Source organism: Anas acuta, chromosome 8 (assembly GCF_963932015.1).
Source record: "Anas acuta chromosome 8, bAnaAcu1.1, whole genome shotgun sequence".
Classification (NCBI taxonomy): domain Eukaryota; kingdom Metazoa; phylum Chordata; class Aves; order Anseriformes; family Anatidae; genus Anas; species Anas acuta.
The window spans coordinates 23,944,582-23,961,069 of NC_088986.1; the positions used below are offsets into that span (position 1 = coordinate 23,944,582).

At 36.1% G+C, this 16,488-nt stretch overlaps 1 protein-coding gene across 3 annotated transcripts; it reads left to right on the top strand.

Annotated features, from left to right (window-relative positions):
* Positions 1-55: 55 nt before the first annotated feature.
* On the top strand, positions 56-11,396 carry RO60 (Ro60, Y RNA binding protein). Of its 3 annotated transcripts, none has more exons than XR_011099159.1 (9): positions 56-211; positions 4,962-5,560; positions 6,073-6,293; positions 6,557-6,703; positions 7,464-7,601; positions 7,937-8,053; positions 8,810-8,916; positions 9,321-9,467; positions 10,793-10,927. XR_011099159.1 is itself a non-coding variant. In XM_068691385.1 (9 exons), the coding sequence occupies exons 2-9, from the start codon at positions 4,981-4,983 to the stop codon at positions 10,943-10,945; spliced, it is 1,617 nt and encodes a 538-aa protein (XP_068547486.1). In that variant the 5' UTR covers positions 56-211; positions 4,962-4,980; the 3' UTR covers positions 10,946-11,396. The 3 variants fall into 3 exon arrangements, 2 of the variants coding, with proteins under 2 accessions (XP_068547486.1, XP_068547487.1); XM_068691385.1 differs by having other exon boundaries at positions 8,810-8,923; positions 10,793-11,396; XM_068691386.1 differs by lacking the exon at positions 56-211 and having other exon boundaries at positions 5,193-5,331; positions 8,810-8,923; positions 10,793-11,396.
* The last annotated feature ends 5,092 nt before the right edge of the window (positions 11,397-16,488 follow it).

Genomic DNA, 16,488 nt, shown 5'->3' on the forward strand with positions numbered 1-16,488 from the left:
GGACGGGGCCGGGGATGGGACGGGGCCGGGGGCGCTCCCGCCTCCATCCGGGCACTGGGGGCGGCCCCATCCGGGGCCCGGGGATGCTGTCAGGGCGCCGCCGGGCGGAGCTGCTGGAGGCGGCCGGGGGGAGCCGGGGAGCGGCCGCGGGAGCTGCTGCCCCGCCTGCCCCAGCCGCGAGCCGGGCGGGCTCTGCCCTGAGGCATCGGAGGCAGGTGGGGGGCTGAGGGGCGGGGGTGAGGGGGGGTAGGGAGGGGACGGGGGGCGCTGAGGGGGTCGGAGGGGGACTGAGGGGGCCTGTGGGAGGGCTGAGGGGGTTATTGGGGGGATCAGGGGGTTATTGAGGGGATCAGAGGGTTATTGGGGGGAATCGGGGTTTTGGGGGGAATCGGGGTTTTGGGGGGAATCAGGGGGTTTTGGGAGGAATCAGGGTTTTTTTTTGGGGGGAATCAGGGGGTTACTGGGGGGCTGTGGGGGCTGGGGGCCGTTCAGGTGCCTGCTCGGGGCTGGCCTCACAGGCGCAGCCCTCAGCTCCTTCTCCATCCTCGGTTTCAGGCTGGTTTCAGCCTAGCCAGAGCGGAGTGGGCGAGCGCGGTTTCTCCCAGGACAAAGCCCATATGGTTTTGAAGAATTTGAGGGCGATTTGAAGTATTGTCTTTAAACTTTCAGCGCGATTTTTTTTTTTTTTTTGCCCCCACAAACATCCAGCTTAGCCCAAGCCTAACTCTGTGTGCTTTCACTGCATCGCTGCTAACCTAGCAGTTTAAGAACTTAAGGACCGTGGTTCTGTTAAAGCTTTCTGCTTAAAGTATATATTTTTTTGTATGTACCTGGAGCTTGTGCTGTAAGGCATCCCTTAAGAAAACCAGGAGTGATTTGGAGTAGTCGCAGAAAACGTGACCGAGGCTAACTCGGCCGTGTTATGGTACAGTGACACATGGGTATCGACTGTCAGTCAAGGCTTAACCATTGGATAGGCTGTTTAGTGCCAGGCAAACCCATATTTTACTTACAGATTTATTTATATTATGTTTAGAATATATAAAAACTCCTTCCCTGTGGAAAACAGTCTGGTGGATTATGGTTTACATTTGATAAAATTCATCTGCATGGAGAATCTATGCTTACAAATGTCTAAAAGATACATATAAAATTGATTAATTAATGCTTTACCAAGACAAAACCACAATAATTTAACTTCAACATTTTAGCTTGAATCGTTGATATGCAGCTATGATCTTTCTCCCATTGGTGGGAACTGGGCATTGTCATGCTGGGCAGGTTCATATCATTATTCTTCCATTAATAATTTAATTTGTTATAAAGTGTCTACTCTGCACCTTTTAAGACTTTTCACACTGTTGTCTGCATTCAAACAGCTCAGAAAGTTGGACATGGTTATGGTATATTCCTGCTGAATCCTCCATGAGTACTCAAAATTCAAGTTCACTGTTGCAGCTCAGTAGATGAGGAGTAGGGTTTTGGTAGGGCAGACACTCGCTGTGTACTTGCATTTATCCAGCTGTGGGAGTGAAAGCTGTGTGCATTTACAGGTGTTAAAGGAGGAAAATAACCTTGAAGACTGGGCAGAGGAGAGAGACTAGTTAGCAAGATGGAACACCTTTGGGAACTTGTAAGGCTGAAATATAAAACAGAATCTAGAAGTGGCCAACATGATTTAATTAGTTCAACACTGAATTAGGGTGTTGAGGAGTTTATACTTTGTATTAGGACCCAGAACATGGTGTTGATTTGAACCTCTCTCAGTCCGTGAGGCAGCAATGAACCATTTGAGAAATGTCTGTTTTGTATCCTAGATACAGCTAATTGGAAGCATGCTAATTGGAAAGCATTAATAATTTTATTATTTGGCTGTTATTCATCTAGAAAATTAGAAAACATTTCAGAAGACTTGTAAGCGTTATTACTGGGAGAAACACTGCAGGTAATTCATTCCATTGTGAAGTACTATGTGCCATCCAACAAGATGACTTAGAAGGCTGAATGAAAACGAAGGTGGAAATCATAAGAGTGTAAAACAGTATCTGTTTTTATAGCTGTATGAATATTCCTAAAAAAGCCACTTAAAGAGCTAAGTGTCAGAAAAACTAGAAGTGTGTATTGGTAACTGGCTTTTTAAAATATGGATGTTTGTGTCAGAAGCCAATAGGTGCTGCGGTTCACCTGTCACTTTTCAGCACTATGAGTCCATACAAAAGCCTAGCAATTTGAGTGAACATAAAAATTGTCCATTAGTAACATAAATGAATGGTATTTGTTATGTAACACAGAAGTGCACCAGGAGAATTTTCTTACCTGCTGGTTTGCTCTAAATTTCTTTAGTACAATAAAATTTTAAAGTGACAGCATGTTCCCACTTAAAGGAATTTTGCTTTTCAGGGGGATGGAAATACTGATCTTTCATTATAATACTTCATAAACAGCAACGACAACAAAATTTCAAATCAGATAACTATTAACTGTAATTTTAGAAATGTTAAAATTCTTTCATTTAGGTTTTGTTCCTGTTCTCAGGGTGGTGATGATAATGATAGCTAATGTGTGATGGTGACTAGAAGACAAAGCATGTGAGGACATCATAATTGGGTGTAGTCCAAGTGAGACAGCGAGTGGATGTATCGGATCGAACCCATGCAAATAGAAAAATATAGGGAAAAATACAAAAATATTAAAAGAAATGCTCATATTTCTTAATATAATCCTCAGGGACATACATAACAATCAGTGAGATCATAAATGTTTTGATTCACCGAAGGCATGGCTCTTCCAGTTCAGTTTAAGTCTTGGTAGCCCATAGGTGGGTGAAAATAGTTTTCCCATTAGCTTTGTTACAGTGCAGTAATGTTTGTTATGGTACAGACGAGAAAGACACAACAAGCAATTATTCTGTACGTTTCATATATATGGAGATCTACCTGCTCAGGCATGATCCTTTATGCATTACATTCTTACTTATACTTCAAGATAATGGTGTTTTTCAATATCTTCTCACACACTCAGGTGGTGTTTTTTTTGGTTGGTTGGCTTTTTTCCCTGAAAAATACATGAATGCATTTCTGATTTCTGGATTTTTGTTTGGATTTTCTACATTTATTATGAAACATTACCTACTGCGTAATGAAACCAACTAATTGAAATGTATTGAAAAAAGACATTTGTTTAAGTGTTTAAATGTTTATTTGTTTAATGTGTTTAAGACATTTAAAACAAACTGATATGGTACTCATGCATTGCAAATACCACTTTTGTTATTTTCAGTGTATTTGCATCCTTCAGATGTCAGTGAAAAAGTCGGATGAACTATGATGTATTTAAATGGCTTTGGCAGGAAACCTGGTTAGAATATTTAAGTAATATTAAGTAATGAGAAAAACAGCTGAGCTCCAATGCTCTGAATAATATAGTTAAAGATGTTTTTTAGTTAATTTTTAATTGCTTTTTAAAATCTGGCACCAGCATTTGGCTTCTATTTATTTTTTATTATTTTAGCAGCATGTAGAACATAATGGGACCACTGGTAATTGTTCATTTTGTTTGTTTTTATTTTTATTATTATTATTATTATTTTAAATTCTGGATGCAGACAGCACGTCATTGCACGTGGGCAAGAATGGAGGAAGGCAGTCTGTAGTCTCGTGCAAAGAAAGGAAAAATCGGTGTCAAAGAGGAAGTACAGAAGTTGTTTGTAAATAAGTATCTTACTCCCCTACACTGGGGGAAGAAGTCTTTGTCTGCATTAGTGATATTTATTTGCTCTAACTTACCTTGGTCAATGGTGTTTATCTTCGGTATCCAAAAAAGCACATCAGAGGAAGGTATCTGCAATAATTAAAAATTGCCAAGTGGATTTCTTTGAAATGTCATTTGTATGTGCATATTTTAAGATCTACATAGAGTTTGATGGATTGCAATATTGGTACTCTGTGTTTGTGTGTGTGTGTAAGTTGGTACCTCTTTAAGCTATTTAGAGTCTCTTTACTGAGGAAACTGAATTTGTTGTTGTCATGTTGATGTTTTGGGGCTAGTGATGATAGTGGGGGTTGGAATTAGATTGCCTTTAAGGTCCCTCCCCCCAAAAAACATTCTGTGATGATGGATTTTCTTCCTGTAACCCTGCTGATTTCGATTCACCTGCATTTATTTCAGTTTGTGTATTACAGGTTAAATAGTATCGTGCTAAATGTTGTTTGAGCAAGAACAGTGTTGTTGCCTACAATTACTGCTGCAGAACTCTTTTGCAACTCAAGAGTTTATAAATAAAAAAACCCGAAAGGCTCAGACTCTGGATTTTCATGGTGTTCCCTTGCTTTTTAGCTGAAAATGTAAAACAGTACAAGACTTGCTAATATGTCCGTGTCTTGGATCTCACTTGAAACAGCACACTGAGCCTGTAATAAAGAGATTTTTTTTCTTGAGCTACTGCCAGTTGCTAAAAAGCAGTTGAAAAAGCCTCACTGAAGCCCACCATATTTAAACTCTCACAAAGTCTTCTGACTACCTAATTTTGCAGTAATTTTTACTTCTTTATTTTAGCATCACGTTTCTTCGGTTAGTCAGTATGACCAGCCCTTCTGCGAAATAGAGTGGGACAAGATCTGAGTTTTAACCAAATTCAAGTATACAAAAATCTACCAAGGAAACTAGTGGCAAAGGGGAATGGTGTCAGCCATGTTTTCTGTACGCCACTGATAGTGGTAAAGTAGCTTCTAGCTTGGTTTTAAGGAAACAAATTTATCACCATTGGAACTCAGAGATTCTTTTTTTTTTCTGTACCTGTTATTTGTTACTGCACACTGAGAGCAGACTCTTAATAGGTTTACGAAGGAAAAATTACAAATCTATGATTATGACCCATACACTTAGATAAGAAGCAATAACAAGATATAGTTATCAAGTTCTCACAGTACTTTTAAATAAGCTTTTTATTAATCTTTCAACAGACGTTTGGAAGTGTAAACAATGGAGGACGAGGCAAACCAAGTGCAATCCCTGAATGAAAAGCAGGTGCCGAACTCCGAGAGCGGTTATGTGTGGCACGTCACCGATATGAATCGACTGCATCGTTTCTTGTGTTTTGGTTCAGAAGGTGGTACTTACTGCACCAAGGAGCAGAAGCTGTGCTTTGAAAACGCAGAAGCTTTAACAAGGCTAATTGAAGAGGGTAGAGGTTGTGAAGTTGTTCAAGAAATAAAGACATTCAGTCAAGAAGGCAGAACAACAAAACAGGAGCCCCTGCTTTTTGCTCTTGCAATCTGTTCGCAGTGTTCTGATGCAAAAACAAAACAAGCCGCGTTTAAAGCTGTTCCTGAGGTGTGTTGCATACCAACTCATCTCTTTACTTTCATCCAATTTAAAAAAGATCTGAAGGAGGGCATGAAATGTGGCATGTGGGGCCGTGCACTGAGGAAAGCTGTTGCAGATTGGTACAATGGAAAGAATGGCATGGCTGTTGCTTTAGCAGTTACAAAATATAAACAAAGAAGTGGTTGGTCTCATAAAGATCTCCTGAGATTGTCCCACCTAAAACCTGCCAGTGAAGGTAATATGCTTTTAATTTCCCTAGAAATACTATGTTTTAAGCCTCTTATATTTATTGTGGAACTATTTTGGAAGCACTGGTACCAGTGTAGAATGATGACATATTGGTGATCATATCCTGGAACTGAGTGATCACATCAGAAATATAACTCTTTATCTTCAGAGGTAAACAGGGTTTATTTCTTGTTTTTCTCTGTGCATGTCAAGAAAAGGTAAAATAATACAATTCCCTCGATTTGTTGCTATCTAGCTTACAAATGATGAAATAACCTTTTTTCATCATTTGGGAAGATCTGTTGGTTTGGAATGAATTAGGCTCCTGGCTTATGAAGAGAATAAAACAGCTGTTCTAACTTGTATGGGGATGACCTCTTTTAGCTGGTCAGCGGGTCTGGGAAATTCCACTTATGGTGGTGGTGGTTGTTTTTAACAAAAAAATGCTCTAACTTGTTTGCTTGCCGGAAAGATAAATGGCAAAGAAGGTAATCCTGACTGGAAAATATTTTTCTATAGGAATTGCTATAGTCACTAAATACATTACCAAAGGGTGGAAAGATGTCCAAGAAGCTTATAAAGACAAAGCAGTTTCTGCTGAGACTGAAAAACTTCTAAAGTATCTGGAGGCTGTGGACAGGGTGAAACACACAAAAGATGAATTGGAAGTTACTCATTTAATAGAGGAATATGGTCTGGTTAGAGAACATCTACTGACAAACCATCTGAAATCTAAAGAGGTAGGTAAACTTCAGGAGCTTTGTATTCTCTTTAGAGTTAACACTTCTTAGAGTATTACGTCTTGATTTCCATTAAAAAAGCCCTTATGGTTTATTTTTTTCAAGTTTATTTACACAAGTGGCTAATTTAAAAGTAATAAATATCTCTTTCATTTATTTTATAACTTGAACATTTATTTTAAAATACAGTTATTTAATGTGCAGATGTCAATTTTTGTACTTGGGAATCTCATCTTTTTTTTCTTCTCCTTCTTTGATCATAGGTTTGGAAGGCATTGCTGAAGGACATGCCCATTTCTGTATTATTGAGAAATCTAGGAAAGATGACAGCAAATTCAGTGCTTGAACCAAGAAGCTCAGAAGTGGCAATAATATGTGAAAGACTAAGAAATGAGAAATTACTAAAAAAGGTAAGAAATTTCTCATGATTTTCACTTTTAACCCCTTCTAACTTGCATTTCTTCAGGCAACCTCTTTACAGAATAAAAGAGAGATTATTTTTAAGAAATGTGTAGCTTATTCTTAAAAAACACCCAAACAACAACAGAAAACCCACACAACAATAGTGGAATTACTGCACCTTGATAATAAAACTTTAATTTCTCATTTGATTTTTTTTGCCCCTATTTCCAAAACTTCTTTACAAATGAAGTGTATTGACGGCTAGGTTCTTTTCTTAATTTAAGGTCGAGGCAAGCTTTGCTTGTTGGGTTCATCCATTGCTCCTGAGTGTTGTAATTTAGAATGAGCAAACACAATCCTAAAAAGTGAGTGGAAGCCACTCTTCTAGGATCCTAGGAAATGAATGAAGAAACTAGCACAGCAGCTGAGAGAAAAAGTGACAAAACAAGGAGATTGTCTCCTTTCAGAGTGATTTATTTTTTTCAGAGGTAATGCAATAAGAGGGAAAAGAGGGTTCCAATAGAATTCATTGCAAGAGTCTGGAGCGGGAATGAAGTTCATCATTCGATGATGATAAAGAAGCTACTTTACCTGTAACTGACAGCTATAAGTTCATGCTACAGCTTTAAAAAAGACTGCACAAACCTTTTGAACAAATTGAAGTAAACAGATCTTGCAATAGGATCTTTTTAGTTTGTGTTGCCTTTTTTGTTTGTTTGTTTGAGTTCATTCTTTGTAAAACTTACTGTTGATTTATTTTGTCTGTAGGGTAGAATACATCCATTCCATATATTGGTTGCATTAGAAACCTATAAAGCTGGACATGGAAACAGAGGGAAGCTTTGGTGGCGTCCTGATGAAGACATTTTAGAAGCTTTAGATGCTTCGTTCTACAAAACTTTCAAGGTAATAAAGTTCTTGAACTCACTAAGCTCTTTGAGAAGTCTCTTTTTTTTCTGAAAGCTTATAAAATAATATAGAAAAATTTGTTGGGTGGATAATATTTTGAGAACCTCGTAATAAAAATCTTAGTAATGGGGATTTTATTAAACAGAGGACAAAAACAAAAATAAAAACAAAAGCTGTCATATATTCAACTTTTGGCAATGTTATGGTCCTAATGTTGCCCCAAAAACAATTTAAAAAAAAACCACACACCACACTTCTATGATTGAAAGCAGAAAAAGAAAGAAATCAATATATTATGTAGATATTTTCTTACTTTTTCCTTTTTCTTTTAGACAATTGAACCGACAGGGAAACGTTTCTTACTTGCAGTCGATGTCAGTGCGTCAATGACCCAAAAAGTGTTGGGCAGTGTGCTGAATGCTAGCACGGTTGCAGCGGTGATGTGCATGGTGAGGCGTTAAACTTCTTTTATTTGTAGCTATTTGCAGCTTGAGCTTCACTTTTGATACAAAGGTACTCTAAAGCTGGTTAGAAACCAGAAGGAAGTTGATATATATAATTTTTTGTTATTATTTTTGTTACCGAAGGTGTGGCTTTATGGACCAGATGCTTAAAGCAGCCAGACTCAGAAAGGTCACTTTAAAAAAGCTGGTTTCCAGTTTTAATCAAAGTGGTTGAGGCTGCTTTTTCACCTATTGAAACTGAAAATACATTGGGGAGAAAAAAAGAAAGAAAGAAAGAAACAAACAACAACAACAACAAAAAAAAAAAAAGCACAGAAGCATTGATAATTTAATACAGATTGGATTGAGAAATTTTGGGATAATTTGGGCTATCAACACTGACTTTGTATCACATTGCTTTTACCTCAGTTTGATATTCTAAAGCTTCTTGTGCGTTTATTTTAGAGTGGAACTTCTTTGCATTGAAAAATGCTTAGTGTTTTATGTCAAAGAGAGGAGAGAAGAAATAGGAAAGGATTTTTAGTTACAGTAATTAGAACATTTCTGCAGCTCTGATTTTGCACTGTCTATTCACAGTAGTATTACAAAGTATTTAAAGTATAGAGTGAAGCTTTAGCGTATATAATGAGCCACGCTGACTTACATACAAAAGGGTATGATGCCTCTTCAGCAGGGAATGCCTTGATTCAGTCAGGAAAAGTTCTAAATAACATTTTTATTTTTCGTCTTCCTCTTTCTCAGGTTGTAGCACGTACTGAGAAGGATTCCCATATCGTTGCCTTTTCACATGAAATTGTCCCTTGCCCTGTGACAGCTGATATGACGTTACCTCAAGTTTTAGTGAAAATGTATGAAGTATGTAAAAATAATTGAAAAAAATGCATTGCTTTTTTTTTTTTTCTTCTAGTACTGTGATTAGTCTGTATAGTAGAATGATGTGTATTTTTTTTTCTCCTTTTTATTTAGGGGAAGTCCAGCAAATGTCATAATTTCAACGGCCTGAATATTAAATAAAGTAATTTAGAATGGCATTGCTAGATCACAATGGCTTAATTTGAAAACAATAACTTTAGTTATGTCATTATTTTATTTATTTAAGTGAAATGAATGAGTGAACTGTTGTATTGTTGTTTAACAAAGACAATTCTGTATGTGATATACCACGAGGCTCACATAAAAAGTAATTTTCCATGAGTTACTAATTTCTGTAGTAATGTGTTCCATGTATATATGTATTTTTTTTCCTTTTAAGATTCCAATGGGTACGACTGATTGTTCCCTTCCAATGATATGGGCTCAGAAAACACAAACAGCTGCTGATGTCTTCATTGTATTTACTGATAATGAGACATTTGCTGGAAATACTCATCCTGCAACAGCTCTTAGAGAGTACAGGGAGGTAAATATTCTTCTGAGTGCTTGCAATTGATGAATGCAGTATAGAATAAACACTAGTTCTCTACATGTTTTACAGATTAAACAAGTTGTTGCTATCTGCCGTAAATAATAATCTCGATATTGTTAAAAACATAAATTCTATGCTTAGACTGAATTAGTGGAAGTAATTGCTCACATTCAAAACCATTGAATTGAAAAAAGGATTTGTAATTAACCTACTTTGCTAGCTGTACTTGCAATATCAGTGAAAATTTGTTTGGTATTGAGAGAGTGCATGAATTTCTACATTCTATAATTCTATAATTGATTCTGAATTTTATAATTGATGAAATAATTTTTTTACAGGAAGCTCTTAAATAATGGTACTGTGCTCCCAGAATTAAATTCAACTTCGATCTCTGTATTAGATCTCACAAACATTAAACAAAGTAATGAAGACAAGTCTGTAGGGAAACACTCAAGAGGATAAGGTGATAGGTACCACGTGAAGAAAGCCCTATATGTTTTAAAGTGGCTGTGTATGCTGTGGAGCTTTGCAATTTTGAAACAGAACTAAGAAAAACACTTCCTACCAGCATGCTGCTATTAAAAATTATTTGAACAGCAAACAATCTTTTAGGCTTAAAGGGAACTATTTCTAAATTAATATATTTTAAACTGCAAAGACAAGTATGTATGGACATTGATCTTCATACCATGTCTACCCATTTGAAATGAATACCATAATCTTTAACTTGCCCAGTGAAACCTTACCACAGAGTTATTTAGTTGAGATTAGCTTCCTCCCACTCCTAAATTTTTGCTTTTAACAAAGAATTCCTGTACTCTGGCCTTAATATCACTTGCTTTGTTTTAACTTACACATGACTGACATGTAAATCAGCTCATTTAGCTGAGTTGTCCAGGTCACAACTGCTTTATTTGTTCAACCAACACTTGGACTCTTTGCCTGAGACAAAAACACGCTCCTTGATTCATGTTAGATGATTTGATTATTATTATTGAAAGTTTTCTCTCAGAATAATCTTCAGAATAGCAAATGCAGTGTTTACATTTGAAATCTATAAATCTTAATATTGCAGGGAAGTTTTGCCAATAGCATTCATTGTAGTTTATTTGTATTTGTTTAAATATAACTGTTTTACTGCAACTTAAGTATGGTGTTAACAGGCAGCCTGCAATTATTGTTACAGCATATCTAGGTTCTATCAGTATGCCTTTTCAGACAGTGGTTTATGTATGCCAGATAGCAAGATTTGGCCTCTGTCATGTTTCATTTACTGTATATGTGTGTATTTCTGAAAATATTTTCTGTTCTTCCTCTAGAAAATGGGTATTCCTGCTAAATTGATCGTATGCGGGATGACGTCAAACAGCTTTACGATTGCCGATCCAGATGACAGAGGCATGTTGGATATATGTGGCTTTGATACAGGAGCTTTGGATGTTATTCAGAACTTCATTTTGGATTTGATTTAGCATTCTAGGTATCTGCTCTTCCCAATGGGTCCACTGCTGGCAACAGACTTTTCACCTTGGGAACTCCCAGCCAAATATACTTTATTAGAATATGGCACATTATATACATATCAGAGCGTATCCGTTTTGCGAAGGGAAAACAAGAAAAGCAGATGAGACACCGCTTTTCTCTTTTCTCCTATTGCACACAATTTGAAATAACAATGGGAAGTTTGTTAAACGTAGCTACAGGGTTACACAACATGTAATTTAATTTCATTTATAATAGATTAAAAATACTGAGATTTCTTTTTCCCCTGTTGCTGTGGAATGCTTGTTTGCAAGAGTGAATTGATGAATTATTCCTAGGATGGGCAGGACAGAAAAGTGGTTTTAGCTTTTTTAATAATGTTAGTTTAACAACTAACATTAGTTTAGAGGGATCTTTCTTTAGGCTTTTTTTTTTTTTTTTTTTTTTAAACAAATAACTAAGGTTCAAGAATTTCCATAATTATACTTCAGATCTACAAAAGAAGTGTTTTCTGGCACATGTGAGACCATGTAACTGTGATGCAGTATAAAAGTTACCCAGTGAGATTTTATACTGACAAAACTGAAAGTGGAAGAGCTCATGCTCATCTTTTATTTAGATTATTTGGATTTTCGAGGATAAAGTAACTCTTTCTAGAGAGAGGGGTAGTTTCTGTACAATGCAGTTTCAAAAGCACTATTTTAGATTTCATGTGCTTTGGTGAATATTCAACAAACCTTTTAGTAGCGAAAGGTCTTGGAAATGGCTAGGAAGCCACATTCAGTACATGTTGTAACTTCAGTTAGCATCAGCTCACTTTCAGTGAGGAAGATCAGCAAGTGCATGTGTCTTAGCCTACTCTTGAAAGCTGAGTAGCAACAACCAGAAACAAACGGCTACGTTTTCTTCAAAGGAACGTATTGGATGATACAAAAATCTTCCTAATGAGAATACTTCGTTTAAAAAAAATCTTTTTGTAGATTAACATTATTTCTGATTTCTTAAATTAATTCAATCTAACATTTTTCCAAACTACCTCCAGTTTATAGTGACCAATTCTTAAAAACTTTTATGAAGTGTACAGTTGCCTCGTTCTCAAAATCTTGTTTAGGAAGTGATTGAAACTGGATTTTTTTTTTTTTTTTTATTCTGATAGTAAGAGTGTGAGTAAATATGGAGAAAGCTAGTGAATATCTTACCACTTTGGAACAGGAACCAATAGCAATTCATGTGTATATGTATTTAAATCTGTGTGTGTGTGTGTATTTAGGTATGTGTGTACAGGGGGGAAGTTAAAAGATCTCTTTCACAGATCAGTCTTAAAAGCTGAGAGCTTTTTTTCAGAGATGCTTTTACAACTTCCCCAAGATGTGTATGTCAGCCTCTTTTATGCTAATTCTGGCTGTTTTAAACAGTGAATTTGGTGTTAATTTGAAAATAATTATGGTTTATAAAGATTACCCGATTGTGGTAAATGACATGTAAGACCATATTTTTCTGCCTAAAAGACAAGCTTTTAAATGTAAAATTCAAGTTCATATTATACTTTTGATACTTGTAACACTTTTCATTATGCCTCCTACATATTGACTCAAAGTTCAAAGCTTGCATTCTGTAGGATGGTTATCTATTTTGGTGCTATCTAAAATGTGAGATTACATGTTACTGAAGGTATTCTGCTACACACTTACACACTACCTTAATGAATAAATCAGAACGGTGAAGGAAGCCTTTTCTGACACTGATGTATAGGAACAACTCGAGAGTTGTTTTAAATCTGTGGCTTAAAGAGCTGATGGTAAGAATGTTAGTTTTCAGTGGACATGAATGTAGTTACTTCTGAATTATCCCTGCTATTATAATACAGCTCTGATAGAATGCTTGAACACAGGACTACCAGCAGCTTGTCAGGTGACATCCAGAAAAAAACCAAGCGTTCCTGCAGAAACTGATAAAATAGCACTTTGAGGTTGAAAATTAGCCATTTCCTTTGAAAAACTTCTTACCAAGTGTAGTCTCCTTGCAAAATGAACACAAGGAATTTGGGGCGTAAATGCACTTGCTCACTACATGTAAATTATTTAAAGTAAATGCACTGATGTTTTGGAGTTGTTTTTGGTAGTAATGTGTTTTAAATGAGGCAATAGTCAAACACCTGAATAGATGTTTCCTATTAAGCTAGCGATGTTGAAAATAACTGACAGATAAGTATCTTTTGCAGGTACTTTTTCTTTTTTGAAGTAGTATTTGTGAAGTAATAGGAAATATTTTGGACTAAATACGAAATGAGAAACCTAAACTGGTATTTCAATAACTTTTTTGCAGTCAATTGCATAAATTTACTGCAAATAAATATTAGACTAGTTATTAACAGATTGATTGAACAGTTATTGTAGCGATGCATCTTTGAAAGCAGTCTGGTTTAAAATAAAATTCCTTGAACTACAGTAAAAGTGAAGGTGAATTTTTCAGTAGAACTTAGAGAAAATGTTGACACTAGATAGCTATGTGCTATGTTAAAGATAGTCACCCATGCTGGAGTACATAATTTGCCCCTAAATATTTACCATATCTCTGTACCAAAAAAATCTTGTTAGATTATTGTAGATGCTGGTTTTCCAGTGTAAAGCTAGCACTGTTGAGATCATGTTGTCATCTGCTCCTCCTTTAAAGTTTCCAGAGAGAGGGGAAATTGAAGTAAATGCTGACAGATGAAATTTGGCAGTATGTTGGCCCTTGTTCCTCCTATTTTCTGTCTGGAGTTGGTTATTTTCATACATTAAGGGGCAAAGAAGACTGATCCTGTGTTTTCTTTTTCCATAGACTGATCTTTCTTTTCTGGCCGTATGCTGAATTTTAGGGGAACTGTCTGACTCATTTGCTCTAACAAATTTCTCCTGATTTTAGTCTTTAGTTATTAAACAAATAATTACCAGAACGATACCTGGACATGTGAAGAGGCAACAATTACTGTAATTTTTTTTTTAAAGGAAAAAAAAAATAGCTAAGACACAGTTTCTCAGCTTTAGTTCAGTATACAATAAATAAACCCTTTCACTAGAGAGTGGACATGACTTTTTCAAGTTAGTGTTGTTTGCATTGGAGGAACACTGACTAATGAAAATGGGGCTATAATTGTGCACTACAGCTTAGTAGTGAAAATAGGACAGGAAAGATTTTAAAGATAGTGAAGTTTATTCGAAATGTTAAAAAAAAAAAAGAAAAAAAAAAACACAATAAAAATCTAAATGCAGCGTGCAGGTGTAGACTAGGTGAATGCAGGTTTCTTGTTATTTGTCAGAATTAACAGGCTTTCAGTTTGACTGTCATTTCACTGTGAGCCCCTAATAAAATTCTTAAGTGTTAGATTATTGTCTAAGACTGTAATGTTCAGGCACTTTAGCATAAAGAAAGAAGAAAAGGATGTAATGGTTGGAAGCACAGCAGAGGTAAAATGTTCTTCTCTAATGAAGGGCGGTAACCAGTGGACATCGGAGGTCATGTTTCCGCGTAGCAGTGATACAGACAAGAATGTGGGCACGTGCTGCTCAAGATTTCTTTAAAATTATGCATCGGTATTGTGTGTTGAATAAAGACAGTAATAATTTTGCCAAGAATTAGACTTTTGTGCCAGGATTTTTAGACCTGTAGCAAGGAAAGGGAGAGTTTGGGATGCTTGTAGAACTTCCTTACTTGTAGACCTTGGGGCTTAATCCACAGTTGTGTATTTAATAAAGAGAAGTCTCAAAGTAGGTCTAGGTCCAAAGTTAGCAGTGCCAGTCTAACTGCCCAGTACATAACAGCCTGTAATAACTGGCCATAAAGTACCTTGCTGCTTTAAATCACTGTTAAACCTGTTTGTGAAACATAAATCATTGTGGGGACAGGACATTTGTTCTTTTTTGTTGTTGTTGCTTTTAAATTGGGGCCCACTAATACCCATTTATGGGTATGGCTTTCAAAGGCTATTCAATGAAGCGTATGTTCTTGGCTTAAAAAGTACACCAGCAGTTTTGGAAATGTATTTTACTAATGACTCTGTAAAAACACTAGGAAAATATTTTTCTCCATTGCAAAATGCAGTGCTGCTTAATCATGTAGCCACCATACCAAAAGCATTAGTATTGGTTCCGTTTATGTTGATTCTTCTATTACCCATTTTTTTCTGTGCTCTTCCTTTTCTCTGTTAATGTTGGCTTTTTTCTCCTTTTCCATCACCTCGTGAACCCAGACCTATACTTGAACCTCTTCTCACAAGTACTTGTCCTTTCCTTTTTTGCCACTGTTCTAAATCTGCCATTTTGCTGTCATCAAGCACATTAGCTTAGCTAAACAACTTACGCCAGCACTGATGTCATAGTATTTATCTTAACTTAAAAAGGGACAACTTTTTCACCTTCTTTGATCATATAAATCTCGAATAAGATATTTAATTTGCTGTGTCTATCAGCTTTTGGTTAAAAAAAAAGTTGCATAAATTACAAAAGCGCATCCTTGTTTCTTTAAAAAAATCCAACATCTGCCTGTGAAACTAAATGACTTACTTCTATAAAACATCCATTTAAAATTGGCTTTTCAAATGTAAAGCTTCTTTCTCGAGTTTGTTGGGTGGGTCAGAGCTTTTCATTCTGTTGTATGTTTTCAAGTTGTTACAAGCAGAATTAAGGAAACATTTAAATGAATCTTCTATATGAGTGGGAAGCTTTTTAGCAATATTGAAAATATTTGGAGACTAGAATGTAGAAGCAAACCTCAGCAAAAATCACTTGTCTTGCTTGCGCTTTTAATCTTCCTTGTTTTTTTTAAGCATTTCATCACTTTATAGGGTTTATTTAGCTATTTGCAGTGGCTCACAGTGGACAAATATGCTGTAAGTAAATTGTTCTACTGGCTTTATTGGTGAAATGGTAGAGATTTCATCATACCCTGATAGAGTACAGTGTACAACGTTGCTGAGTAAGACTTAAGGGGAAAAGACAAAACAGTAGGACTATATTTTGTATGTGCTGCTCTGAGAGCTAGGACTTAAAATTAGCTAATTGCAGCATAAGGTATGGTGTCTTTAAGTATGTGTGCTTACATTTGGATTTATGATTTTGATACTGTAACATGTGGTTTCTTTAGGTATTTCTGCATTCTGAATTTAAGTTTAAATAAATATATTTGCATATATATATGTGGTACAGTCAGAACTTTTACAAATACTTCATTAACAAATAATGAATGGAAATAGCTGTTTTCCTAATGTTACCAGCTTTTTAGTTAAGCACAACTATTTACAATAAAATATCTATTCTGTTACATTCTCATATAAAAGTGCAGTTCTACTCTCAAACTAATTCCGTATAAGGAATGAACAGATGAATGCATTCACAGCTCTATCTGCTTAGTTAAATAACTTGATGTTTGTTTTTAACTACTCATGCTTCTTAGGAGCACGTTATTTGAGCTGGATGAGTGCTTAAGTATAATCCCTACTACAGAATATTTTAACAGACAATTTTTAACATTCACATCCCAAAACAACCATTAT

Bases quoted from the DNA above. Each gene is read 5' to 3' on its own strand.
- RO60 (XM_068691385.1), top strand. From the start codon at position 4,981: ATGGAGGACGAGGCAAACCAAGTGCAATCCCTGAATGAAAAGCAGGTG. The intron at 7,602-7,936 runs GTAATAAAGTTC...TTTTTCTTTTAG, and splicing joins CGTTCTACAAAACTTTCAAG to ACAATTGAACCGACAGGGAA. The intron at 8,054-8,809 runs GTGAGGCGTTAA...CCTCTTTCTCAG, and splicing joins TTGCAGCGGTGATGTGCATG to GTTGTAGCACGTACTGAGAA.